The 27,035-nt window shown below is 34.9% G+C and overlaps 2 protein-coding genes across 2 annotated transcripts in view; one reads left to right on the forward strand and one right to left on the reverse strand.

Annotated features, from left to right (window-relative positions):
* The window catches only part of LOC134855131 (dynein axonemal heavy chain 7-like), a 366,992-nt gene that overhangs the window by 207,337 nt on the left and 132,620 nt on the right, over positions 1–27,035 (forward strand). Inside the window, 3 exon segments of the mRNA XM_063871543.1 lie at positions 542–738; positions 8,077–8,151; positions 11,547–11,676. Of these exon segments, the coding sequence (XP_063727613.1) occupies positions 542–738; positions 8,077–8,151; positions 11,547–11,676 (402 nt within the window).
* Positions 18,487–25,846, reverse strand: LOC134855511 (ras-related protein Rab-32C-like). Its single transcript, XM_063872052.1, has 4 exons — positions 25,571–25,846; positions 22,588–22,765; positions 21,041–21,153; positions 18,487–18,716 (listed from the first exon to the last, which is right to left on the reverse strand). The coding sequence occupies exons 1-4, from the start codon at positions 25,650–25,652 to the stop codon at positions 18,487–18,489; spliced, it is 603 nt and encodes a 200-aa protein (XP_063728122.1). The 5' UTR covers positions 25,653–25,846.

Here is a 27,035-nt window from a genome sequence, read left to right on the forward strand (position 1 = left end):
GCTGTAGATTTTACCTTATTCGGCTCTTTTTGCTTTTCACCCAACCTGCAATTTTTTACAAGTAAAATTACTGTTACCACCAACCGATTAACAAGAAAATTGGCATGCGGACTAATCGAGCCATGACAAACATATTTGGTCTTTATAATTAACCTTGTAAAACCACTCATTACATCATAAAAATGATGCTCTTAGGATGTAGGGAGGGGGGGGGGGGGGGGAGGAAAAAGAGCCCTTTACTCAATTCTAAAGTACCTGCAGATAAAAAAACTCATACCTTCATACCTCAAAATGGATTTGTTGTGGGTTAATTGGTTATTTGATCTGAATCATCCGTGACTCTTTAGGATATTTCAACTGCATAACGCTGTCAATTTACAAGAAAATGGGGCAAAAAGTTACAGAACCAACTTTTTAAAAGTTTTAAACTAAAAAATGCGTTTTCCGGCGCACTTCTTTGTCTCACGATTAGTTGATATTGGCGCCAAAAAGGTCTTCAGAAAGACTTGAAGAAATTTTTTTTTCCTGGGCGTAACAAAAGCGTCTTCCTTTGCGCAATCCCCTCAAGTATTACTGCTACTAGGCGTGGCCTGACGATGCTCTGCAAGCAGTGGCCACTCGGTTCCTGGGGGACATCGAAATGACAGATGAGGTGAGAGATGGGTGCATCTCCCTCTGCAAGAAGTTCCACACTTCCACACGGGACCTCAGCGACAGTTTCCACGCACAGCTGCAGAGGTAAATAATAACTCCCCCACAAAAGAATTTCATTTTATATTACAGACAGTATATAATAACCCCCCCCCCCCCCCCCTACACACATACACTTAAATTTCATTTTGCCTAGAAGAAGTAAACAGTAATCTCCCCCCAACCGAACATCAAAGTTTAGTTTTTTTAACAAAAAAAATTTCAACGTTGTCACAATGCAATGAAATTTGGTATGATGAACAAACAAGCAGTTTTTTTAATGATCTTTTTCTCATATTTTACATAGTAACTTTACAAATTCATCCATTGTAAAACATAAGACAGTCATAAAAAGTGTGATGGGAAGGGAAAACGAGCCATTGTAACTTGCAAAAATCTTGAAAAACCTTTACTCAGTCATTTCTTTGCGAATGTACAACACAATTTCTTTGCGAATGTGCGTGTCATACCGCTACTGCAGTAGCAGTACTCACTATACGGATGTACAGCCAACCTCTGGTGTTAAATCATTATTTTATGGTACGCTCAAGGTCATACATAAGTGATGACACTGAGACTAAGTGAGAGATCAGAGTACTTAACAACGATCTATCTCTCAGTACATAAGAAAACAAAGAAAAGAGAAAATCTAAATTCAATCTTCTAAATAAAGTATTGAATTCCAACTTGTTTTCAATTTGATATCGCAACGCATATCACATGGCGCAGCCAGCAGGATTCGCAGCTCAAGACAACAGAACGGATATGGGAATCCCGGTATTTTGGGCATCAGCAAATTTAGACCCTCCGTGGCAATTTAAAATTTGGTTCGAACAATTTCTCATGGCGGTTACGGTAAAAGAAAATGTGAACCCAGAGATTATTTTGGAAGAACCAAAAGACATATTAGAGGAACCACCACCACGCCCGGAAACGCCCAGGGATGGGGAGAACGAAGATGCGAGGAACGCTAAAATCCTTAGAGATAAACTAGCAAGAGACAGAGTAGCATTGGAGAACGAAGAGAAAAGAACAAGAGGCCCAAGAGTTGGACACAATGTCTTCTACAACGAAGTACAAAAGAAACTGGTGTCACGACTATTTCTATCTTTGGGCACTGAGGGAAAGAAAAGATTCCTACAGAAGAATCCGCACGCAGAAATATCAAAAATGACGTTCAGAGAAGTAACAGATCTGGCAGAAGTCTCGTTTCAAAAATTGAAATGTGTAACCTACGAGAGATACAAGTTATTTACGAGAATTCAAGAATCTGGAGAATCTCTAGAATCATTTCACGCAGCGTTAACTGCTCAGGCAGCCAGATCAGAACTAGGAACATTGGAAAATGAAATAGTGCGAGACTTATTCATCTCGAAGATGAAGAACATGACATTACAGGATACGTTGACATTCGAAACTCTGGATCCAGAGGAAGTTCTAAAAAGAGCTATAAAATTCGAACATAGCAAGTTAACCACAATGGCATTTCAAAAGACTAATGCTGCGGCTGCAGGAGGATCAAGTAGCAATTACACATCGGGTGTAAGAATAAAACAGGAACCTGTAATGGCAGTACGAAATTTGGGGGGGAAAACCAAAACTCCAAATAGAAGAGAAAATAATAACAGACAGAATAATAACAAAAATCAAAACACGAAAACGAAACCATGTAATAGATGTGGAAAGATGTTTGAACAAGGACACCTAAAAAACTGTCCAGCGATGGGAAAGGACTGTAAAAACTGTGGTAAACCGAATCATTTCGCTAAAATGTGCAGATCACAACAAGTAAGTGAAATTGCGGAAGATTCGGAAGAATCGATAGTGGAATGCGACCAGATCAGTGAAGGTGTTGGGTCATGTAGTGAATTTGATGTCATGTTGATACATACCCATTTACCTGAAAATGAACGAGTTTCAAAATATGTGAAAGATCGAATCAATGAAATGAGAAAAGAAACAAACGGAAAAGTGGTTAGAGTTCAGAAAATAGACTCTATTCGAGATCCAACATTGAACCGCGTAAAGTCACTAAAGGCTATGGTACGAATAGATAACCAGATTATTCAACTAACAGTGGATACTGGTAGTCCTGTTTCATTTCTTAACTGGGCAACGACGAAAGAAATCATGGAAAAATCAAACAAAGTGAGATTCATACCGTCCGACAAATTGAATTTACAAACCAAATTTGTGGACTACAACAAACAACCGATCAGTATCCTGGGAGCCCTAAAAACCAATCTGAGGTCAGCGGGCTGGGAAGTTAAGGGCGCAACCTTTCTGGTATCAGAGCGAAAAACTAGATGCATCATGGGATTAGACTTGCAAGGACAAGTGGGAATAGTGACTACACAAAGAACAGCGCCAAAAGAACTCACCAGGTTTGACGTGCTCATGTGCGAGCAGTCGGAAGGTTGGAAAGAAAAATTTTTCAATAAATTTAAGAACTTATTTGAAAGGCAAGGCATTTCTAAAAACCACATCGCCAGTTCAAAATTCAAATACCCACTATGTCCGATACAAGAAAAGGGGAGAAGAATCCCAATTCATATACAAGATAAAGTCGAAAAAGAAATCGAGAAGTTATTGACAGAAGGTCATATAACAAAACTTGATAAGTGTACAAGTGATTGCTTTATCGCCCCGATTGTGATAACAGTAAAGAAGGACGACTCAATAAAATTGGCAATGGACGCGAAACCAATCAATAGACAATTGTTTAAAAACAAATACCAAATGCCGAATGTAGACGAACTTATTGATGGGGTAAGCCAGATTGTAACCGAAAACAAAAAGGGTACGCTATATTTTTCGGTGTTAGATTTGAAATATGCGTACAGTCAATTAAAATTGGCTGCGGATACAGCTAGGCAATGTAATTTTAACATTGTGGGCGGAAAAGCAACCGGAACTTACAGATTCTTGACAGGATTCTACGGACTAGCAGATATGCCAGCTGAATTTCAAAAGGCTATGGATAGAACCATCAATCATGCTAAAAACACATTCTGTTTCCTGGATGACATACTTATTGTGTCAAAGGGAAGTGAAACCGAACATGCCAACCTAGTAGAAGCAGTATTAAAGAAATTGGATGCGGAAAATTTGGCACTGAAACTATCAAAATGTGAATTTTTTAAACAAGAAGTGAATTGGTTGGGTCATCATCTCTCAGAAGAAGGAGTTAGACCAAAGATCACTAAAACGGAAGCGGTAGTAAACTTGAACCCGCCGAAATCCCTAAAACAACTAAGGTCATTTCTAGGAAGCATAAATCATCTAGCTAAATTTATACCTAACGTAGCAAGTCTGACAGAAAAATTAAGACCTCTTCTTAAAGAAGAAAATCAAAAGAAAAAGTTAAAAAACATGAAACTCCCGGTGAAAAAATTCGAGTGGGGGGATGTTCACACAGAAGCATTTAATGCTATAAAAGGAGCTGTGGCAAATATTACGAAAGTGCATTATTATGATGCAAATCGACAAACACGAGTTAAGTGCGATGCTAGCCATGATGGACTAGGGACCACTTTAGAACAACAAAATGATGAAGGGTTGTGGGTCCCAATTTCGTTCGCATCTCGATACCTAAATGCTCAAGAAAAAACATACTCAACAAATGAGTTGGAACTATTGGCAGTTGTTTGGGCAGTAGACAGATATAAACACTATCTTCTGGGGAAACCATTTACCATCGCAACTGACCATAAAGCTCTTACAACAGCATTGGATGTTAATCAATCAAACAAGACCTATCAGTCACGCTTAACCCGGTGGGTTGACCGGTTACTGCCGTATCAGTTCAACATAGTTCACATTCCGGGGAGGGACATGGGCATAGTTGATTATTTATCGCGTGATCCTTTCAATGATCCCTGGCCCGAATCAGAATTAGACGAAAAGTTTGTAGTAGCTACGATAAACTCCTTTCATGAAGCGTTCGACTGCTGGAACAGTAGTAGGCTTAAAGATTCAAGTTCGCTCAACCGGAACGAAAACGTTCTAGAATGTTCTAGAAGGAATGTTAGGAAACAGTCATCAAGTAATGGTTGCTATAGCAACCAAAACGGTCAAAACCGAACAAAGCTCGACCGGAACGAGAGAAAAAATTTTCCACGACTGCAAAAACAGCTAAACACAACAGTTCAACAGAAACAAATCACTTTTTCGTCAAATCAACCCAGCAAACAGTCAGTCTCAAAAAATTGCAAAATAAAAAAACGACCAGTACCGGAAAAAATAGAAAAAACAGACTCAAGAATCGAGATGTCAGAAAATACAAACAAAACATACGACTGGTGGTCCAGCTCACCACAAGATTGGCGGAATGAGGAGCGTGAAGAAGTTTAATGGACCCAAAGTGGAACCGATCATTTTCCACCAACAACGAACTCTCGGGAGAAGAGGAAATCACAGAGACAGTACAACGTACAAGAAAGATTATACGAGGAGGAAGAAAAAATAGGGACAGCTCAGACAGCGAAACACGTCAACAACAACGAGTAAAATGGTCGCTGGAACCGGAACAACAACGAATAGCGGACCAAAGACTGCTCTCTTTCTGGCAATTAATAGGCGGAGAAAACAATGTTCAGGAAAATCGAGAACTGGTGGCCGATACTCAAGAAGTCAGAGAAAATCTGGAAGACGAATTCAATCCAACATCGTCAAAACCGATCGCATCGACAGAACGAAAACTCAGTGAGGTGAACGTAATAGAAGTCGACCTAACAACCACAGAAGAGGCGGAGAGTGAGGAGGAAGTGTGCTCAATCCAACCGCCAAAGGGTCTAGGAAAGTTAAGGCTGCAAAAGCAGCAACAAGTAGAGACTCTGGACAACCTCGCAAAACTGTTCGACAAAAACTTACTAGCAGAACTGACCACAGAAGACACGTGGATGGACCGCCTCAGGAGAGTGATAGAGAGAGGGGACAAACAAGGATTCGAACTGATGGGACCCTATACAAATCCGTTGTGGTCGCAGATGGCAGTTCAGGACGACTGCATCTTGGTGAATAATCGGCTAGCAGTACCAGTTCAACTACGACAAGCTGTCCTGAAACGAATACATCGGGGACACCCAGGACAGGAAGCGATGTTGGGAGCAGCGCAATATCTGTGGTGGCCACACATGAATAAGGACATCGTGAATTTGGCAGAGGAGTGCCGTAGTTGTCCCAGATATGGTAAGAATGTAAAATACCTTATTTCGAAAAATTCGTCAAAACCACTACCACTGCTCACGCAGCCGGGACAGGAGGTACAACTAGACTATGCGGGGCCTATAGAAAATCAAAAAGGAAAAAAAATCTATCTTTTAGTAGCTATTGATCGATTCTCAAAATTTCCATCTGTGAAGGTTACAAAATCCACAAGCGGAAAAAGCACAGTAAAATTCTTGAGATCATATATCGACACTCATGGAGTCCCTGAATCAATTCGTTCGGATCAATTTTCAGGCTTTAAGGGAAAAACTCTAAAAAAATTTTGTTCGGAACTCAATATCGAGCAAAAATTCTGTCCGGTGGGGGATCACAGAGGTTGTGGGTTGGTTGAACGTACAATTCAAACAATAAAGAGAAGACTGGGAGTGATGATGCTCGATGAAAATAATAAATCAATCAAATTATGTCTCAGTATTATAATGCGAGATTTACGATGGAACAAGCAGAAAACAATTCAAGTATCCCCGTTCCAAGCACATTTCGGCAGACTACCAAAAACAGAATTTAAAATTGTGAGGGATAGGTTTTTAAATAATTCTGATTCTTTAGACAAACAACACTTGGAACGCTCAGCACTGACTGCGTCTCAAATGAAAAGGAGGATTGACCAGTCAAGAGAGAATCTCAAGATAGTGCGCAAGGGACAACTGAGCAGGGATACAAGCCCACTGCACAAGCAGCAGCTAACATCGGACAGAGACAAAGAAAGAGCCAAAGCTCTAAAGGAATTGTTGGAGGCAAACGCCCGTTGGAACTACGAAAGAAGGGACGCAGCTAAAAATGACATCAGGAAATTAGTGGACGAGACAGGTCAACTCAATCCCGACCTTCGAAAAGAAATGATTTACTCTTGGGAAAAAGGATTTGTGGAAGATAAAGTAGAAAACCAATGCAAGTCACCACCCAAGACAATACTTAGAAAGGACCCCCTAAGGAAAAGCGGACAAGCCCTAACCAGACCACTAAAGGGGAAAATAGCTTCAGAAACGGAATCAACAATTAAGACATCGGCCGGTTCGATCTATAGAAAATCGGACATAGCTCAATCAAAAACCGTACTTACACAAGAAAAACAGAGAAGCACAAGTAAAAGTCCATCGTCGGAACCTACAAAAAAGTTCAAACGAGTCAGTTCTCCAGAACTACTAGAGGAGTTGGAATCGGAGGACGAACTCCAAGGAGAAATGGAAATCGCAAATGAAATGGACCCAATAGAGCGCTTTCAGAAGAGCCAAACAATCGTCACTTCTAAGGACACAGAAGCCGGGGGAGGATTGAATCTTGCTATAAAAAGAGCAAAACCAAATTTGGCGGGACCAAAATCATCAGAGGAAATAATCACGAACAAGCCGGAAAAAAGCGGAAAAGAGAAGAAAGGCCGAAGCAAACAACAACAGGGGACAAACGCAAACCAAACTGCGACTGCAGTCAACTCGGAACAAGAGCAAGCAATATCTAAGCCGGATTCGGTCACAGTAGATACCAAAATCCAGTCGAGTTCTACGCCGAAAACCAAACAGCGTCCGAAACTGAAGGGCATTGACGTGCACACCCCTCTTGAAGATATAGTGGAGACTTTTCACAATAGAAATTTGGCACCATCTGACTGGGAAAAGTACGCGGACCAATTGTTAAAAAGAGGAGTGCAGCGAGTTGCGGATGAACTTAGAGAAAATCCTCAAAAAGGCTCAGAATTGGATACGAATTTCGAACCACCACAAGGATTCTCGGACGAATCAAGTGCGGAAGAGTCAGGTGTTCGAAGGAGTTCAAGACAAACAAAAAATAAAGAACCCAAACGTTTCGGAGATCCGATAAAACATTCAATCAAAGAAATATCCGAAAATCTTACAGGCAGAAGTCTTTTGAAGGAGGCACTTAAAGAATACAGAAACCAGCTGAGAGAGTTCAAAGATCGGGAAGACAGACCTTTGGAATCAAAAGTGCGGCGACTCGAAAGACATTTATTTATGCGAAAATTCGGATATGCCACTTTAGATGAAGGAGTAGATTGGAACCCGAGTTGGGAAATTGAGCTAGAAGAAAACTGAAATCTTGGGAATCCGCTTTGCAACAAACTTCCAATTACCTAATCACCCTGTTTTAATTACATTTCTGCTTTTTTCTCAAAATTTAGTTTTATGTTTGTATTTTAAGGTACAATTACGTCACGCCTACTTCGTACTTGGAGTTGATCAGCACTTACAAAACGCTCTTGGATAAAAAACGAACGTAAGTTTCTTTATAAATGATTTTTATTAGTTAGCTTTTTAAGATCTGCTAAGCTGAAGAATGATGTTTTCTTCTGCAACTATTCTTAAGCTTTCGTACACATTGACACTACGTTCATCAGACATCATGGCTCTTTTCCAGTTCCCCCCCTTTCAAATTTAATTTTGAAAAGCTTATTTAACGTTGTCATAATGCAATGAAATTTGGCGTGGTGAACAAATCGACAACTGTGAACAGATTTGTGCTTCATACTTTACAGCGTAACATCACGCATTTAGCCGTAATAACACGTAAATCAAACATAAAACTCGGTATTTTGAAAGGGGGGGACTGGAAAAGAGCCGACATCATGTGTGGCTAGGTTAAATTAGTTCTCTCAAGATACCTACCTGGGATGACCAAAACTGCGGCTACTCAAACATTTCTCATCTATGACCCATACTTTCCAAACAGATAAAAAAAATCGCATAAAACTCTACCCGATGAAGTTCCATGGATAATAATTGGTTATATTGATTTTCGTTTTCAAGAATGTTGCCATTGTAACCAAGAATAATCCATAATTATGCATTTTTTTCAAAAAAGTTCAAGTCGAGTATAACCCATTAAAGACTAATGAATTATGATGGATTATAATCTGTGCAAAATTTTTGCAAAGTGTTATCCATTATCCGTGTAGCCTCATTGCGGGTTTGACTGGCGATACTCATCAACCAAAAAGTAATTTTGTCTAATTTTCGTTCTCCTTCTTATAGTTACTTGGTTGTATTATTAATCAGACAGACACGCGTGAGAAAGACTCCGGTTATTTAAAACCTTCGGGCTTGTCAGCATTTACGATTTTACATATACCACATACATGGCGACCAGTTTGAAAAAGTTATTGTACAATTTACATATTGAAAATGTTAAACTGCTAATTTTTGGCTGAACTTTTTGATGATGCGGTTTTTTTCTATCAAACAGCAAAAAAGTAACGTCATGAAAAATAATAATGACTTCTAGTTTCAAAAACAGACTTGATTTTTCTGAATTCAGCGGAACAAAAAATTATCCATTGATCCAATTTTCTCTCAATGGGTTAGTTTTCAAAAAAAAAACGCCATTGATTAACCATTCTTAAAATTCAGAGCTCTTATTACTTTTTCATCAAAATTAGAAAGTATTGAGTAACCAATCATTTTTTTCTTTTACACGAATTCATTGACAATTTTCCAGCTGCTTGTTCTTGGCTATAGGTTGTAGACAGTAAAGGCGCTTCCAATAAAAACGATCAATAACTTACCCTTCCCCAAACTAACCAAAAAAAATCGTTTACCAAAAAAAAAGTAATCAACAAAATTAAAAATTGACTGCACGGCAGCATTACTATCGGCTGAAAAAGAATGATTTTAACTAAGTGAACTCCGATTTCCTCAAAAAATGACTTGGAATGGGGGGGGGGATGCTCAATTGTTGCTGTTTGCCGTTCGGCAACAATTGTTTTTGGATATTCTATTGTTTTTGGATATTCCGGACTATTGTTTTTGGATATTCCTATTGTTTTTGGATATTAACTATTGTTTTTGGATATTCCGGACACCTGTACAGGATTTTCAATTTATATTTTTTAATAACTCAAATTATAGATGAATAAAGATAACACCTAAAAAATCACTTACTAACAAAAGGTTGACCTGCTAAAGTTTAAGTACTGAATTCGAACCATTATTAAACATCAACAATGTTTATTTAATGACTCATTGATGACTCATTTATTTAATGACTCATTTATTTAATGACCCATTGATGACTAATCATTTTAAGAACTTAACTATATAATGATTCAAATATTTAACGACTCATTGATGTCTCATTTACTTAATGACTCATTGATGGCTTATTTATTTAATGACTCATTGATGGCTTATTTATATAATGACTCATTGATGGCTTATTTATTTGATGACTCATTGATGGCTTATTTATTTGATGACTCATTGATGGCTTATTTATTTGATGACTCATTGATGGCTTATTTATTTGATGACTCATTGATGGCTCATTTACTTAATGACTCATTGATGGCTTATTTATTTGATGACTCCTTGACGGCTTATTTATATAATGACCCATTGATGGCTTATTTATTTGATGACTCATTGCTGGCTCATTTAATTAATAACTCATTGATGGCTTATTTATTTGATTACTCATTGATGGCTGATTTATTTGATGACTCATTGATGGCTTATTTGTTTAATGACTCATTGCTGGCTCATTTATATAATGACCCATTGATGGCTTATTTATTTGATGACTCATTGATGGCTTATTTATTTGATGACTCATTGATGGCTCATTTACTTAATGACTCATTGATGGCTTATTTATTTGATGACTCCTTGACGGCTTATTTATATAATGACCCATTGATGGCTTATTTATTTGATGACTCATTGCTGGCTCATTTACTTAATAACTCATTGATGGCTTATTTATTTGATTACTCATTGATGGCTGATTTATTTGATGACTCATTGATGGCTTATTTGTTTAATGACTCATTGCTGGCTCATTTATATAATGACCCATTGATGGCTTATTTATTTGATGACTCATTGATGGCTTATTTATTTGATGACTCATTGATGGCTTATTTATATAATGACTCGTTGATGGCTTATTTATATAATGACCCATTGATGGCTTATTTATTTGATGACTCATTGCTGGCTCATTTACTTAATAACTCATTGATGGCTTATTTATTTGATGACTCATTGATGGCTCATTTACTTAATGACTCATTGATGGCTTATTTATTTGATGACTCCTTGACGGCTTATTTATATAATGACCCATTGATGGCTTATTTATTTGATGACTCATTGCTGGCTCATTTACTTAATAACTCATTGATGGCTTATTTATTTGATTACTCATTGATGGCTCATTTTTTAATGACTCATTGATGGCTTATTTACTTAATGACTCATTGATGGCTCATTTATATAATGACCCATTGATGGCTTATTTATTTGATGACTCATTGATGGCTTATTTATTTGATGACTCATTGATGGCTTATTTATATAATGACTCGTTGATGGCTTATTCACTTGATGACTCATTGATGGCTTATTTATTTGATGACTCATTGATGGCTTATTTATTTGATGACTCCTTGACGGCTTATTTATATAATGACCCATTGATGGCTTATTTATTTGATGACTCATTGATGGCTTATTTACTTAATAATTCATTGATGGCTTATTTATTTGATTACTCATTGATGGCTGATTTATTTGATGACTCATTGATGGCTTATTTATATAATGACCCATTGATGGCTTATTCACTTGATGACTCATTGATGGCTTATTTATTTGATGACTCATTGAAATTGGCAGGGAAGTGATGAAGATGAAGAGGCGTTACGAGGTGGGACTGGAGAAACTGCAACTGGCAGAAGGAGAGGTGGGGGTGATGCAGAAAGAGCTGAATGGTCTGCAGCCCCAGCTGGTACAAGCCAGCAAAGAGGTAATCCCCCCTCAACTTTTTTCAGTGGAGATTTAATTGACCCGAAAGATAACCATAATATGGGTGGAAAGCGAGCTCAATCTATCAATTTCCATATTTTTCCATGCTTTTATATTCTAATGCAATAATGATCACAGTTTTTCAAGGGTCGTAATCATAGCTGATTCCGACCCCCAAGTGGGTTGACACAAAAATGAAACCTCAATTCGGTCAGTCACTGTTTATAAAACGATATTAAACTCATTTTAGGTAACAAGCTAGTTCGTTCCCACTGCAATGTACATGTAGAGCTTTGAAAAAGGCTTTATCGAGATTTCAAGAATTGTTAACCTTAATTTATAGTTTTGGGGCTTTCAGTTAGACGAGAACAAAACACTATCTTCCGTGGTGCTTAGATTGTTTCTATTTTTTAAATAACAGATCGTTCTTGACAGAGCGTTCTTCGAGTAGAACATTTTTTTTTTACAAAACCGTTCTTTCAGGCTTCTTCAAGTTTAATTCGTTCAAGTTTGAGATTAATTTTTGCCGACTTGAACGCCAAACGAAAGCTACAATCGCATTTTATCTGATGCACAGGCCTAATTATAGTAAAAAAAAAATTTTTTTGACCCTTCTCAAATCGAATAATTCTTGCGTGATCCAAAAAAGTTCCGATTGGCCAAAAAAATGGGTTCAGCCTGAACATTTTCTAAAATTTTTGTCGAATTATCACGCTATCCAGAGAGTTCAAACTAATCAGGCTTACAAAATTAAACAATTCAAAAGATGTAGATGGCTTTTTGCTTACTTTTTGATAAACTGTTTTGATTACATGTTTCTCAAATTTTGTTTATTGCCCCCAATCATCAAAATCTGTTACACATGTTTATTTTGTATCTTGGATGCTCTCAATTTGAAGATTTGGAAAAATTGAAAGCAACAAAAAACTCTAAAGCTATTTTTGACTGAGTGTGAATTTGTTTTTTTTGCGTTTTAACCATAATGAGGTCAAACTTGGCACTGGATAGGCGCACATTTTTGTGTCTTTATGTCACTGGAAGCCAGAGAGAGGTCTTTAAATATGTTCCAAAAATGAGTGGCTCCACTTATAAAATACTCATGGACTTAGCGCAAAATTACCTGTAACGTGATTTTTTTTGGCCAATTAGTTTTATCGCGGATTCCGCAACGAGTGAAAAAGATCAGTTGTTATTTCTCAAACGATGTTCTGGAAACGAAGATTCCGCAAATAAAAGCAAATTTTGAGTACAATTAGCGGATTCCGCTTACATTTTGCGGATTCCGTTTATAGTTAGGGATTCTGCGACAACGCAACTTTAATATACTCATCTATTATTAATTGTTTTCGATTTGGAAAAACTGTGCCGGATTGTGCCAAAGTTGTTGCGGGTTCCGCAAGATAGCATTTCTTGGAACAATTGTTATACAGCACAGTGTTTTAGTTATTTGTTTCTGTAACCCAAAGTACCAAAGCAGCAAAGAAGATTGCACAAATCTGTTTTAAAACTGTTGCGGAATCCGCTGGCTATTCACAAAACACAAAGTTTGGGCTCATAAAATTGCACAAATTTGTTTTCAACTTGAAGCGGAATCCACTGACTGTTTACAAATCAGAAAGTTTGACTCGTAAAGATTGTTGAAGTTCAGTCCAATTTAAATGTTAAAAGGAGCACAAACTGCTCTACCGAGCAGCACAAGTCTCATTACTAGTTTTGATAGTGGATTTTCTTTTTCAGATTTGCCTATCAAATTGTCAATCATAATTTGTTCTTGAAATTTTTTTAGCTTTGAAGGCATATGTGTTATTTTTAAATTCAAAAAGTTGAATTTTCCTTAAAAATTAAATCCGTATAAGGAAAATCAGTATACATCCGTGCATTCTTTGGCTTTTTTAGCTGTCTGCTGAACATGTTGTAGACATTAAAGCGTAATATTCGAATGCTGACAGTAGTTATTGATTGATAACTGATAGAAGCTTATAGTCTTTGGTCATTGCAAACAAATATATTCGTTGCCAAAATATAATCTCATATCAATAAAACATCTGAAAGTATTATACATCTTGATTTCAAATCCTGTAAAAAATATGTTTCAGCTGTGATCAGTTTCTGGAACAATATTTTGATTGTTCTTGTAGAATAATTAACGCTCGATTGAAGATAGTTGTTTTACGTTGATTTAGTCCGGCTCAGAAAAAATTCCGAATTGACTCGAGGCAATCTCTTGGGACTTATTAATATGTTGCTAAACTCGTCATTTCTAAATCATTGAATTCTGAGCTAAAATTTTCCTCCTAATAGAATATTTTACATAGCTTGTGGTAGTAAGAGTTTCATTTAAGAGTCAATGAAGTCTGAATTAAAAGTTTGTTTCCAATCGATTTTCTTATTTTTGAAATCTTAATTGTGATTTTGATTGATTTTTTGATTTACTTCCATAGATTTTAAGGGGCAGGCGTTCCCCTAATTTGAGAAATCTTGTCAATCTGAAATTTGATATAACTCGAACTGTCTGAAACTTTTCAGTGTCGTTTTTGGATTGCTGGCTTAATATATCTGAAGAAAGTTATAAAACGGGAAACTTTCCATGCATTTTATGCAAATTATACAGAGTCAAAATTAGACAGAGTATGACGAGCATCATTATTGAGTTTCAGAAAAAATTATAGGACGCAATTTAATTTGAAAACCCAGTTCGCGAATTGTACCCCAAAACTAGTTCAATTTTTTTTTTCATTTTTAGTCAACCAAAATCTTCTTCATTATAGAAAATGACCGTTTTTTTTTCAAATGGCATGTGATTGTTTTGCAAAATATTCAGAAGCTACAAGTGTTTCTTCTCAACTGTTTTTGATTTTGATAAGAAGCTCACTTTGACAAAACTGCTATGTACAAAAATGAAACGTTTTTTTTTTGTGATGCGAAATCTGATTGACTAAGAAGAGTAGAAAATGCAAAATTGCGCAGTTTATGTTTTTTTGGGCCCAAGCTTCGCAAAACAATTTGCAACAGAGGGTTTCTCATAAAAATTTAGGCAGTATGGTTCCGCGTCTTTTCTTTCAAAAAACATCCCAGTTTTTTTCATTTTGTTTTCGTAAACTCAATCGGCACCTAAATTAACCAAAAGAAAACCTTTGAAACTCGTTTTTCCTTAGCGATTTTTCAATTTATCAGCCTTTGCCAATTGTTTTTTTTAAAGTAAAATTCAAAGGTTCAATAAATTTAGTTTCTAAAAGATACAATTTAATTTCTGCCGTTTTTTGAAAACCCAAAGTAATGAAATAACAGGTCACAATATTGATGCAATCATAGACAATTAAGTATTTTTCAGCTACAATTTCTGCATTTTAAACTTAAATGTGACACCAATGAGTTAGCCTACCCTAATTTTGGAATACATTTTGATTTTAGTAAGTGTCTACAGACAAAGCTTTTCATAAATGACAAAACATAATGATGAAATGTATGCCTGTTGTTATCAATAGTTTGAATAGTCAACTTTATGTTCAAAAGAATTTTGATCTTCACTTTAAAAGCGTTCATCATGAGAAAAAAATTGTATACTAGCGAAACTGTCAGCCCTAGATTTAATACTTTTCGGTAATATGCTACCTTTCTTGATATTGGAGAAAAAACTTCAAAAAAAAATTCAGCAAATATCTATCCTGGAAACAAAACAATCATTAGCGGAGCACAAATGCTTAATTTTAGGTATTTGAATCAAATGTTAAGTGCTTAGATTTTACTCATTTCGACAATTTGTTCGCCTGTTCAAATTTTTAATATTCAACATGCTCCCATTCGTCCTTCAAAACTGATTTCAAATATTTCCCGGTTCAAATAAAGCGTTAATAGACGCACAGTTTATCATCGTGGACTTGAAGTATAAATGCGTGACTTTCGAAGAAAAATCAAAATATCTATTTGTTCCGACTTTCGATACGAAAGTAACGGAATATTTGTGCTCGGGGTGGGTTTTTTTTCTTCAGACAAATTTCGACTTTTTAACTAGCCATTTTTGACAGAATTTTTTTAAGACATCATTCAAAAGGTATTGTTGTCTTGAGCTTAAATTTGAAAAGATATTTTACCTGTGATCGTTTTTCGTAAAGTTATTAGGGTTTAAAGATTGCCAGTTTGACCAATTTGGGACAATTAACGCGCAATATAATTCGCGCTATTAACGCGTAAGCGAAATTTAATCCGTCTTACAAATCGTTCCAAATTGGTTGAACGAAGCTTATTTACCATAATTGATTTGTTACAAGGAACGAAATCTATCTTTTTGTACTTTATATGGCGTCTGGGGGGATAATTTTCATAAAAATTTTCAAATTAAAAAAAAAAATTTCATTTCATTTTATTTCATTTATTTTTTTTTATGTATTACTGCTGCTCAATAAACCTTACTGCAGCAGTCGGAACATTCAGGGCTTTGCCCTGATACGAGCAGTCTTGTTTAGGCTTTATAATTTATAGCTACTTCGTACGATCTTTTGAAATTTGTTGTTGCAAAATTAAGTTCTGAAACAAGACACTGCTCATATACCAGGGCAAAGCCCTGATTGTTCCAACTGTCCCTTAAATCTTATCGAATAGTCTTTGTGAAAAGAAAACATTGCAAACCTACACTTTGGACAATATCAAAGTGTAAACTTTTGAGTCGTACGAAATTAATACACGAATTAGCTAGCCTCAATTCAATTTTGAACGACTTTGTTATGCGGGATAATTCTCCACGCATAAATTTTTCGCGATACGCTCTTACTGTTAGGAATCATTTCTCCAGAGCGCGCATAATTTAGTCCAGAACAGGGCCAATTTCGCAATTTCCAAACCCCCAGAACTCAATGTCTTCAATGGCTTAATGAATATATTTTTGTTGAAAACTATTATTCCGATCGGCGAAAACTGACTGAATAAAAAACCACACCGAGCATAAAAGTTCCGTCTTCTTCGAAAGTCGGAGCTATACCAAACAAGTAAATGGTAAATGGTATTCAGTTTTTTTGCGCTCAGAGACGTCTGAAAACAGGTAGAAGTTGTCTAATGAAGATCTCCTAGACTGAGTTCCTTCAAGTGGTTATTTTTATAATTTATATTGATCAATGTGAACCTATACTGGAAACATTTTTTATGACTATTATTTCAAAAAATGAATTTTGAAACAGAAAATCCATGTGTTGGTAAATTGAACTGAAGTGAAAGACAGGATAAATCTCAGAAATTAAAGACTTCAATAGTTTGTCAGTGAAACAGAAAGTTGTCCATGAAACAAAACAAGACTGCTCGTATCAGGGCGAAGCCCTGAAGGTTCCGACTGCCTTTTAAGGTTTATCGAGCTGTAATAACATTAAAAATTTCAATGAAATAAAACAAAATGAAAATTTTTTTTCTTCTTAAATTTGAAATTTTTATGAAAATCATCCTCCCCACACGCCATATAAAGTACAAAAGGATAAATTTCGCTACTTGTAACAAAGCATTTATGGCAAATAAGCTTCTTTTAACCAATTTGGAACGGTTTCTAAGACGGATTAACTCTCCGCTTACGCGTGAATAAAGCGAAACATATCGCGCGTTAATTGTCCCAAATTGGCCATAATGGCAATCTTTAAACCCTCATAACTTTACGAAAAATGATCACAGGTGAAATATCTTTTCAAATTTAAGCTCAAGACAACAATACCTTTTGAATGATATAAAAAGATTCTGTCAAAAATGGCTAGTTAAAAAGTCGAAATTTGTCTGAAAAAAAATCCACCGCGAGCACAAATATTCCGTTACTTTCGTATCGAAAGTCGGAACAAAAATAAAATCATCAAATGATGCATTGAAATGAAGTGATACAACACAGAAAATGAAGACTTCAAAAGGTTGTTTTTAGTTCAATTTTTTTTCAACAAAATTGGTTTGGTTTTGATATATATAACAACTAAAAGAACAGTTGCCAGTCCAATAGCATATCAAATTTAAGTCACGGTGATTCTTCCAACTGAAGATCAACAAGACTTCAAATTTTTTTTTGTTGTTTTTGTCTAGATTGTTGAGAACAGATCAGTCAAAAGCCACCGCTATTGATGAAGCAAGGACTATTTGTGCTAAATTAGAACTAAGTTTGTTCTTCCACGCCGTTTGTTTGATAGCAAAACTCGAAAATGTATATTGAATGCATGAATGCAAGATTTTTGCAAGAACCTTTATTGAATGCAAGATTTGTTTGATAGCAAAACTCGAAAATATACATTGAATGCAAGATTGCAAAATTTTTGCAAGAACCTTTATTGAATGCAAGATTATTTATTGAATGCAAGATGATGGTTGTGAAAATTATGAAATAAGTTTCATTGAAAAAAAACAACCAAGAAATAAAAAATCTGAAATTTCGATTCCGCAAATGAAACCGAAGAAATAAAAAAATAATATAGTGGTTTTCAGTAAATTTTACAAAAAGACGTGGTTGAAAAATGAGGTTTGAATTGAACTTGACTGAAACTTGCTGTGTCGAATTATAAACCAACATTGAATTTTTGTGTTCTCAAGACAAGGATTCACTCTCAATTTCTCTCCAAACTAACATTTACCAGGTTTTTCTCCGCCTGCTTCAATTATTACTTTTTATGCGAGGAATCAATTTCCAAATTCGTCAAGTTGCAAGCAACCTAACTCTCAACTTTTTAGCATGAATTTGATTTAGAGCAGCTCTGATTATCGTCAACTTTTTTCCATGTCGAGAAAGATGTGAATAGAAAAACTAATATTAAAATTTTTTTAATTGAAACTCAATCAAATGACCTATAGTTTGCTTTTTTTAGCATTGACAGAATCGTTTTGTTTTATTACCCTGGTCGTTCAAATTCATTACCAGTTTTTTGCGGTTTCGGATTTTTTCTAATTTTTGTTTTTGGTGCTCAACCATTAGTCGCGAAAGGTCCTCAAACATTTCATCAACTCCTGTTCCATCTTTGGCTGATGTCATGTACCATTTATGGAATTTGTGCTCTTCGGAGACCGATTCAATGCTTCTTGTGTCGATTGTACCTGTGAACATTGATGAGTTTAAAGAGAAACACTTATGAATTGGTAAATTTGCCGCTACATAAAAAAAATTGGAGATCATCCGATACCCACGAAGATCTGTGATTGTTGCCTAGGCGAAAACATAGCCAAAAAAGCGTACCTTCCATTGAATCGAAAAAATTGAACTTAACGCTTAAATATTTAGCTTTTATCTATGAGCTTTCGATCTCAAATGAGCCGAAAAACTAAATTTCCGGCTCAATTTGAGACAATTTTTGATAACCGTTTTTGTCCAATGCAAACCAGTTAGCAATAAATTCATCCAATTTTTAGCGCTCAAAATTTCTTGTACGAGTGTTTCATAAACTTTTGTCAGTCAAAACTCATATTTCACAAATGTGTCAATCAATATAATTTTTTGTCCGTCAAAACTTAGTTTTCAAGGCCGACTGAATATTCAATTTTTCATCAATTTTTTTACGAAACATTCGAGTATCAAAAATACAGCAATCATTTGATACAGCAGTTTTTCTGCTATTTTTATTGTCAATTCAATCAATTGATATGGAAAAAATTGAAAAAATCAAAACTTAAGGAAAGGATGTTTTCTTAACCACTTTTTCCAACCCAGATCATGTATACACTTTTTACCTTCAAAATTGTTAAAAATGTTTAGAGACTGAGTATTTTTTTTCCGCTTTTTTGCGTTTTTTATCAACCTGTGAACAAAATTCACTGGGCAAATTTTCTTAGTTTTTCTACCAATTTTTTTTAAAACAAAAATTAGACTTAAAGAAAAAAAAATTGAAAGCAAAATTTTATGTCTTTTAGGCTAAAAAAAACGCACTGGCCAACATTTCTCAGAGCAAAAAAGACAAAAATAATGCCAAAAAAAATTGAATTGGTTTGATGTGGAATCTGGCCGTTTTTCGAATAACTTTGCAATGCTTGTTTTCATTTCCCCTTTTTGTTTTGACGCAAAACTCCCATTTGAATAAGGAAATGTGCGGCTCGTCCTATATTGAAGCTTCACTATTAAAAAAAGAGTGTAAGCTAAACTTTTTCGAGTTTCAATAAGTTTTCCAAATAAATTTTCAGATCTCCAAAGCTAAGTATCTTAATGATTTATGGGAAGAGCTGACTTGTGAAAAAAACATCCGAGAGCTTGCCGGAAAACGATATTGTAGTTAAACTATTAATCGAAAATCTCGGTAGATATTTTAGATGCTTTTAACTTTTCAAATGTTAGTGATTTGAAATTTTTTAAAAATTTTTTCACTGGAATCCTTAATTGCCAGCAAAGTTTCCTCAAATTTTGTAAACCATTTTCGATTTCTTTTTTTCTTTGTTTTTTCACTGCTATTGAAAGAATGGGGTGGAATTTTGGCGGAAGCTTGAATTAATTTAGTTGTCAATTTGAAAACTTTAATGCAAGTTCGCCCCTTGAGTTATGATTTTGATTCCAAAAAGTGATTTGAAAAAAATTTACTTAGAGTCAAGAAAATTGGCTCAAAAATTGGCTCAAAAATTGGCTGAAAAAAGTTTACTTAGAGTCAAGAAAATTGGCTCAAAAATTGGCTTAGAGTCAAAACAAAAGTTAAAAAAAAAACAGACAAAAAGTTTTTGTGGAAAGAAACGTTTAATCTATACCCAAACCTATGTTGCTAGATCCTTTCCGAATGCTTTTATAGCAACTAGATACCTTTGATTTTTGAACTATTTTGGGAAAATTTGGATTTCCTGGCCGCAATTTGGTGAAAAGAATGTTCATGACAATGCAAGCTGAGTTCGCACTTTTTCAATGACGAACTAAACACTATTTGTTTTTTTTTTGTAACACAAAGTTAGCTATATTGTTGCGTTTCATAGCATTTTCTGGAGTAAAGGCAAAATCTTCAACTTACCATGAAAATTGAGTAATTGGTTATGTTAAAAAAGCTCAGACCTGTTTGATACCCTCATTTTTAGTTCGCCTCAAGCTCCTGCATAAAATAGATTCAAAACTAAACCTTAAAAATTATCGTACAAATGATCAGTTAACTGGTCATAGCACCAATTAAAAAGACTGAATTGAGGTTAGTTTCAACCTAACCTCGCTTTTATTAGTATAACTAGCAAATTTTATGAGACCAGAAAATTAGTTGTAGGATTGGAGTTGTTTGGGAATTAATCTAACTAGTTGTAAGAACCTATCCTGTCAAAATTAGATAAGTTGACGAACAGACGGAGTCTTTTATCAAAAAATAAGACTTTTGGCTCTGTGTCACTATCCAGCAATTGACGCATGTTATAACGAACATTTATTGTGATGAAAAAGCAATTGGGTGGAATTTGATTTGCTTTACCTAAGTCACTCTTTGTTCCAACAAGAACGCATGGAAGGTCATCGTCCAGAACAGATAAAGACATTTTGCGCCACTCTGACAAACTGTTCATAGAGCCGTCCATCCCAGCCAAACTGAAAAAAAATCATCACAACTTATTTTTTTGATAAGACCTTGATAATATGTTTCACTAACGTTTGACTTAACTGCGAATTTAAAAAAGAAATTAAAGTGTCCAAAAAGTCATTTTGGCGATCCGGTGGTATTTGGCATTGCGGCGATCCGGTAGCGATGGTGTTCAGTAAACTAGGCAAAAGTATATTATGCTACTATGAAAGAGGTGACATTAGCAAAAAAAAATTAAGAAAAAGTGTATTATTTCAGTTTTATAACTTAATTTGATAATTGACGCGCAGGGGATTTAGGGGTGGGTCTGTTTGGACGCCCCCCCTTTAGAAAATTAACCCATGACTAACCAAAAGATTCCCTTTGGTATTATTTTCACTGACCGACCTTTAGTTTTTTTAAACTCCTTCTGCGCCAATATTAGCAATTTTTCAGGAGAGAGCGAGCGCCAAAATACAAGATTTTTTTTTGTGGTCAAAGCGTTTTTATAAGTGCTTAAAAAGGTATTTTTGCCTGTTTGTATCAAAACTTGACTGCTGTGCAGAAAGTTTGGTCAAAATAGACAACAAATGCGAACTTCAAAATAATCTGACTTTTTACATCGTCATCAAACGCTTATAGAGTATTGATTCATCTCAATCCTCAAACACTGAAGCATTTTTTGAGATTGAAGCTGGAGTATTGAAAAAACGAGAAGTCATCGAGATGTCAAAAGCGAAACAAAAAAGGGCAGAGCTTCTTCTCGGATAAAAAGCTAGGTTATGATGTGTATCAGGAAGGTTAGGATAAAAAACTTACCTAAAGTTTGAGATGGAATACTTATGATCTGATACAATAATAATTGCGTCATCGATTATATTTTTATATTAGTTCGAGCTGAATAAACTGCCAAACCGTTTCAATCAGGGGCGGATTTAGAGAGGGGAGGGGGTGGAACCTTCCTCAGGGATTTGACCCCTGCCGACCCAAAAAGTCCCCCCGTTGTAACTAAATATCCACTTTTGGCTGAGGGACCCAAAATTTTTACCAAAAGCGCTTTGGGCGCCAATATATACTAATTTTTAGGGGGGACCGCCCCCTCCCCTCGAGAAAATCCTAGATCCGCCCCTGGTTTCAATCACGGTTGATTTCCATAATCTCAATCAACTGTATCACTGAAATCTATGCTTTTTTGTCGTATGCACTTGAAAATTAACAAACATGGGAGCGTCTGAACGAACTGGACATTCATACCTAATGAAACAATACGTTTTAAAGCTTTTTTGTTACTGGTACGTATCGACAAACTACCAGGCTTTTCTATCCCTGCAAAAATCATAATCATAAGAATCTTGCGTCGCACCATTCCGCAAAAGTTTTTTTGTCTCTGAAACTATCATTCCAACAAAGCCATGATTTGGTTACCTTAAGTGGATTATTGTCTAAATAGATTTCATTATAACCTGAACGTGATTATAACTCCACTTGCATCTTTGAAAAAGTTCCTGGTGACCGATTTATTTGACCTGTATTGGCCAGCTATGTCCCAAATCTGAAGTTGAATATTCTCTCCGTCGATGCACAACGACTTGCTTGTAAAATCCGCCCCAACTGTCATCTTGTATCTGTCAGTGAACACATCTGAACAAAACGAACGAAGTGAACACACTTGTACGGGCGTGTTTGTTGTTTTTTCAGCCAAGTTTTGAAAATTGTTCACGCTCAAACTTGAAATCTCACATTTTGGCTTTTGATTTATTTGTAATTTTGTGATTTAATTTTTGTTGCTAAATGAAAAACTATTTAAACTTTCCATTATCAACTCTATAATTTTTGCAAAAAAACGTGATTTATATTAAGTTTTGAAAAAGGGTTTTTAATTTGCAAATATTCCTGCCGAACAAACACATTATCCATTGGTCTATACTTTTCATTCTGTTTGCTGCGATATAATACGTAAATGAAAAAAGATCAAATGGACCTTTTAATGTTAATGTTTAATGTCAGAGGAATAAGATTAGTAGCATTCAAAACATCAGATCTACAGGCAAAAAGTTGAACCCTGTTTTCAGACTGCTAATCTATTGATGATTTTTCTTGCTGATGAAAACATGCAGCGAGGATAAACGGAAACATTGCCAATAAATGTTATTCAAACCAATGCCTTTGTAATCTTTGGGGTTCTAACATGACAGATTGGTCCTTCAAAAAATAATTATGATATACAGGTAGGTCCCGCATGCAAATCGGATTTATTAAATTTAGAACTTGAGAAACATGCTGAATTATAATTGCAAACTATGAGTCAGAAATTTTTTAGCTTAATAATTGTAACCACTATATAATTTATTCCAAGAAATAGGCTCGCTTCATTTTTTTCTCTAATTTGACAACTGAAATTGTGTTTATTTTTTTTTTCAATTTAAAACAGAGTTTTTGGCATTTTTTTTGAATTTTCCACCTTTCAATAGTGAGGGAGAGATTTTACGAAATAACGAAACAAATTTATTTGTAGATATACTGCGACATCCTTCTGAATGGTGAAATCACATTTATAAAACGATGTGAGAGCTCTAGTTGCCTTATTCTCAAGGAACCGCTCTATCATAGTAGTATCAGTTCTTGTATCTCTTGTAATTTTTGACCTTCAAACTACCACTTTTTTCAGTTCATTAATGTTCATAGCAAAAAAAAATATTCGAAGGCATAAAAATAAATCGATATTTGCTTTTAAGAAGAAGAATTCTTACAATTCTTTCAGACAAAAGAAAAAGTAGTGATGTTAGGCAAAAAATAAAATGATCTTGAAAATAGTAGTGCATTTTTTAAAAGAACTTATCAGATTTAAAAATGTAATCACCATATTTTTTATATCAAGAAATGAGCTCGCTTAATTTCAATTTACGATTTAACAACCATAATTGGGTTAACTTATCCTTAATCAAAATCAATTTGGTGGTTTTTTTGTAACATCGACCATACAATGGTGAGGGGAAAATTTTACGAACCAGCGGAACCTACATTGCTTGAAGATAAACTTCGACATCTTTCCGAACGAAAATGTTGTATTTATAAAACTATTTGAGCGCTCTAGTTGTTTTTTTTTCAAGGGACCTGGTTACTTTCAAAGGACCACTCTATCATACTAGTACCATCTCTGTTACCTTTTGTTATCTTTTGACATTGGAGCTACCCACGCTTTTCATTTCAATAAAGCTCATTGCAATAAAAAGTTTTAGAAAACAAAGGTATTAAGCTGATATGTAATCAGCAAACTTGATGTTTAAACAAAAAAGATGCAAAGGTCTTAATTTTATTAATATAGATTCGTTAGCAATAAAACCCAACCAAAATCAAAACCGTTTTTTTTTTATTTTGAGGTTGTAACATAATTTTAACATCGATTAATGTTTTTAAGTGGAGCTAAAATAAAGTTAGAGTGATTTACCCGCCATAAGTGTGAAAATCGTTTTTGTAAAATGTTGAAATTTTTGTACAGTTTGTCCTCTAAGGCAGCTCTAGAGGTTTGTCCCTAAAATTATATTATGTTTTTTTGCTATTCTTCTCTAACAATTTTTTCTTAGATCAGTTGGAAATCATTGAAGCAGAATATTCTAATTTGTCAGCAAATATTCACTAAAACATTCTCAATACGCAAAAACTACTGATTTACTATACTACTCGTGTGAATGTAAGCCCAGCGGAGCTACTTTTCAATGCCATGTACGGAATTAACAGCAGTACTCACAAAATTGCTAGCATGTTATTGATCCGACTTTCGAAGAAAACGGAATATTGATCTTGGCGTGGTTTTTTTATTCAGTCAATTTTTGGCGATCAAAATAATAGTCTCATCAAAAATTTTTTATGCCCCATTGAAGATATCGTTTTCCAGAAATCAAATTCAAAAAGTTATTTTTTCTCCGATCTTTTTTGCAACGTTTTGAAAGTTTGAAAATTGCCAATTTGGCCATGTTCTTGGCTAATTTATGCGCACTTCGTAATTTTTATCCATAATCTTGAAAACGTAACGCGATTTTTTTGTGCATGGCGAATTATCCCGCACAACACAATCGTTCCACCAAATTGAATAAATGCTAGCTAACTGGTCGTTATAATTTCTTACCTCAAAATTTTTTGTTGATGTTGTCTAAACTTTATAGTTTTTCAATATTTTCTTTTCCCAAAAAAAACTCGATTAGGATCAGGGTTATCAGGGGATTTGGATTAGGGGGCTATCGAAACCTTCAGGGTTTCGCCCTGATATACGATCAGTCTTGTTTGCTTTTATTTTTGACGAAAGTTGCATTAGTTTATTTAATATACTGTTCCAATTCATCAAAATTAACTCGGAATTTGTTGTGAAGCAGCGTAATACACGTTAAGTTTCACAAATTTAACAGTATAACAATCTATATGAAAAAAAATAAGGTGAAAATTGCTCACTGTCTATGAATCTGTTGACAAGACAAGTTTTCCCAGTTTGCATGTCGCCTCCAATGGCAATTTTTAACTCACGTGAAGTCATTTTGAACTGACACAAAAAACGTGTAAACAAAAAATAACTAACTGAAAAATTTAACTTGATAGAGTACGTACAATTGTTATCGAGCTTTTGACAAAACTTCTTCTACGATTGAAACAAACAGGAACTTTTTTAGTTCTTCCTTCAAATATTTTCAAATGTTAAGTTTTCAAAAAATCTTCCGCACGCTAAACCAAGTAAATTTTCAATTTAACTTCTAAAATTTATAAGGTAACTAATTTTTAACGATTTCTTGGTGATGCATTTGAGTCAATGCTATAAATTAAATTTCTAAAAAAATCAAATTTTTGTGTTTTGGAATAACACTGAATTACTTTTTGAAAGTATGTTTTTGATTGCTTTCCTTGTACTTTCAGTTTTACGCAAACAAAATTTTCGAAACTTGTTTATTCTATTATGCAATATAACGTCATGTTGCAGGCTAATTTTGTTCTTAATTCATATATCAAAATGTCAGGTAAACTTACTATTGAACTGGATTGTTTGTTGCAAATGATTAACTTTCAATTTCACCATTTAGTGGAAAATTCAAATCGAGGTTTATTTCATCCGAAGAAGAATGTTTTCTGGAGATATTTTGCATCCGACTAAAACGGATAAGCTTGGGGAAATTCATTGAAACCTTTCGAAATAATGAAACTAAAAGAAATCCAAAAATTTCAGATTCGCAAAGCACATTGATTGTCATAACTGGCGTCGAATCCACTTGGGATATTTTCAAGGCTCATTCGTTTCGAATCTGCTTTCTGAAAAAAACATTTGTCACGAAACTTGAACAAACAATTTTATGTTTACCAAACAATGAACAAACTTGTGAACAAACAATTTTCTGAAGATAGAATTGGTTGTTATTTCAAATACTTTTATGTATGTCGACCAAAATAGTTTTTCGTGCTTTCTCAAAACATTATGAAAAAACGAAAGTTTTTTCGAAGGAAATTTTTCGAACAGAAAAAAAAGACCAAAAAAATGTTTTGAGGATGTTTCGAAAGGTTTTGACTAAAATTTTGCCGTTTTTTTTTTCAGCACTCGAACCTCATATTTAATACTCAGAAAACTGTTTTGCTTTTGAGAAAATTTTTACTTGATTGGTCTGAACTGAATGGTGTACATGTAAATAAGGGTCACGCGTCGGCCTGCCAGTGGCTTAAATGTTTCAAAATTCCGGTTGAAAAAAAACTGTTGATATGTTACAATTTCATACATTTAATAGTTAGTTAGTATGAAAATAAACTTCCTCGTGTTGTTAAAGAGGGATTATTTTCTTATTTTCAACGAAAAAAAAACAGAAAGAGATTGAAAAATGAAAACACCAAGAAGCTGGCTTTAGATATGAAGCTTTTTTTTGATGAAACGTCATAAAAA

Source organism: Symsagittifera roscoffensis, chromosome 10, assembly GCF_963678635.1.
Source record: "Symsagittifera roscoffensis chromosome 10, txSymRosc1.1, whole genome shotgun sequence".
Classification (NCBI taxonomy): Eukaryota; Metazoa; Xenacoelomorpha; order Acoela; family Convolutidae; genus Symsagittifera; species Symsagittifera roscoffensis.

Coding starts and splice junctions, on each gene's coding strand:
- LOC134855511 (XM_063872052.1), bottom strand. CDS start 25,652: ATGACTTCACGTGAGTTAAAAATTGCCATTGGAGGCGACATGCAAACT. Junction 21,154..22,587: donor GGAGTTATAATCACGTTCAG/GTTATAATGAAA, acceptor ATTTTTTTTCAG/TTTGGCTGGGATGGACGGCT. Junction 18,717..21,040: donor TGGAACAAAGAGTGACTTAG/GTAAAGCAAATC, acceptor CAATGTTCACAG/GTACAATCGACACAAGAAGC.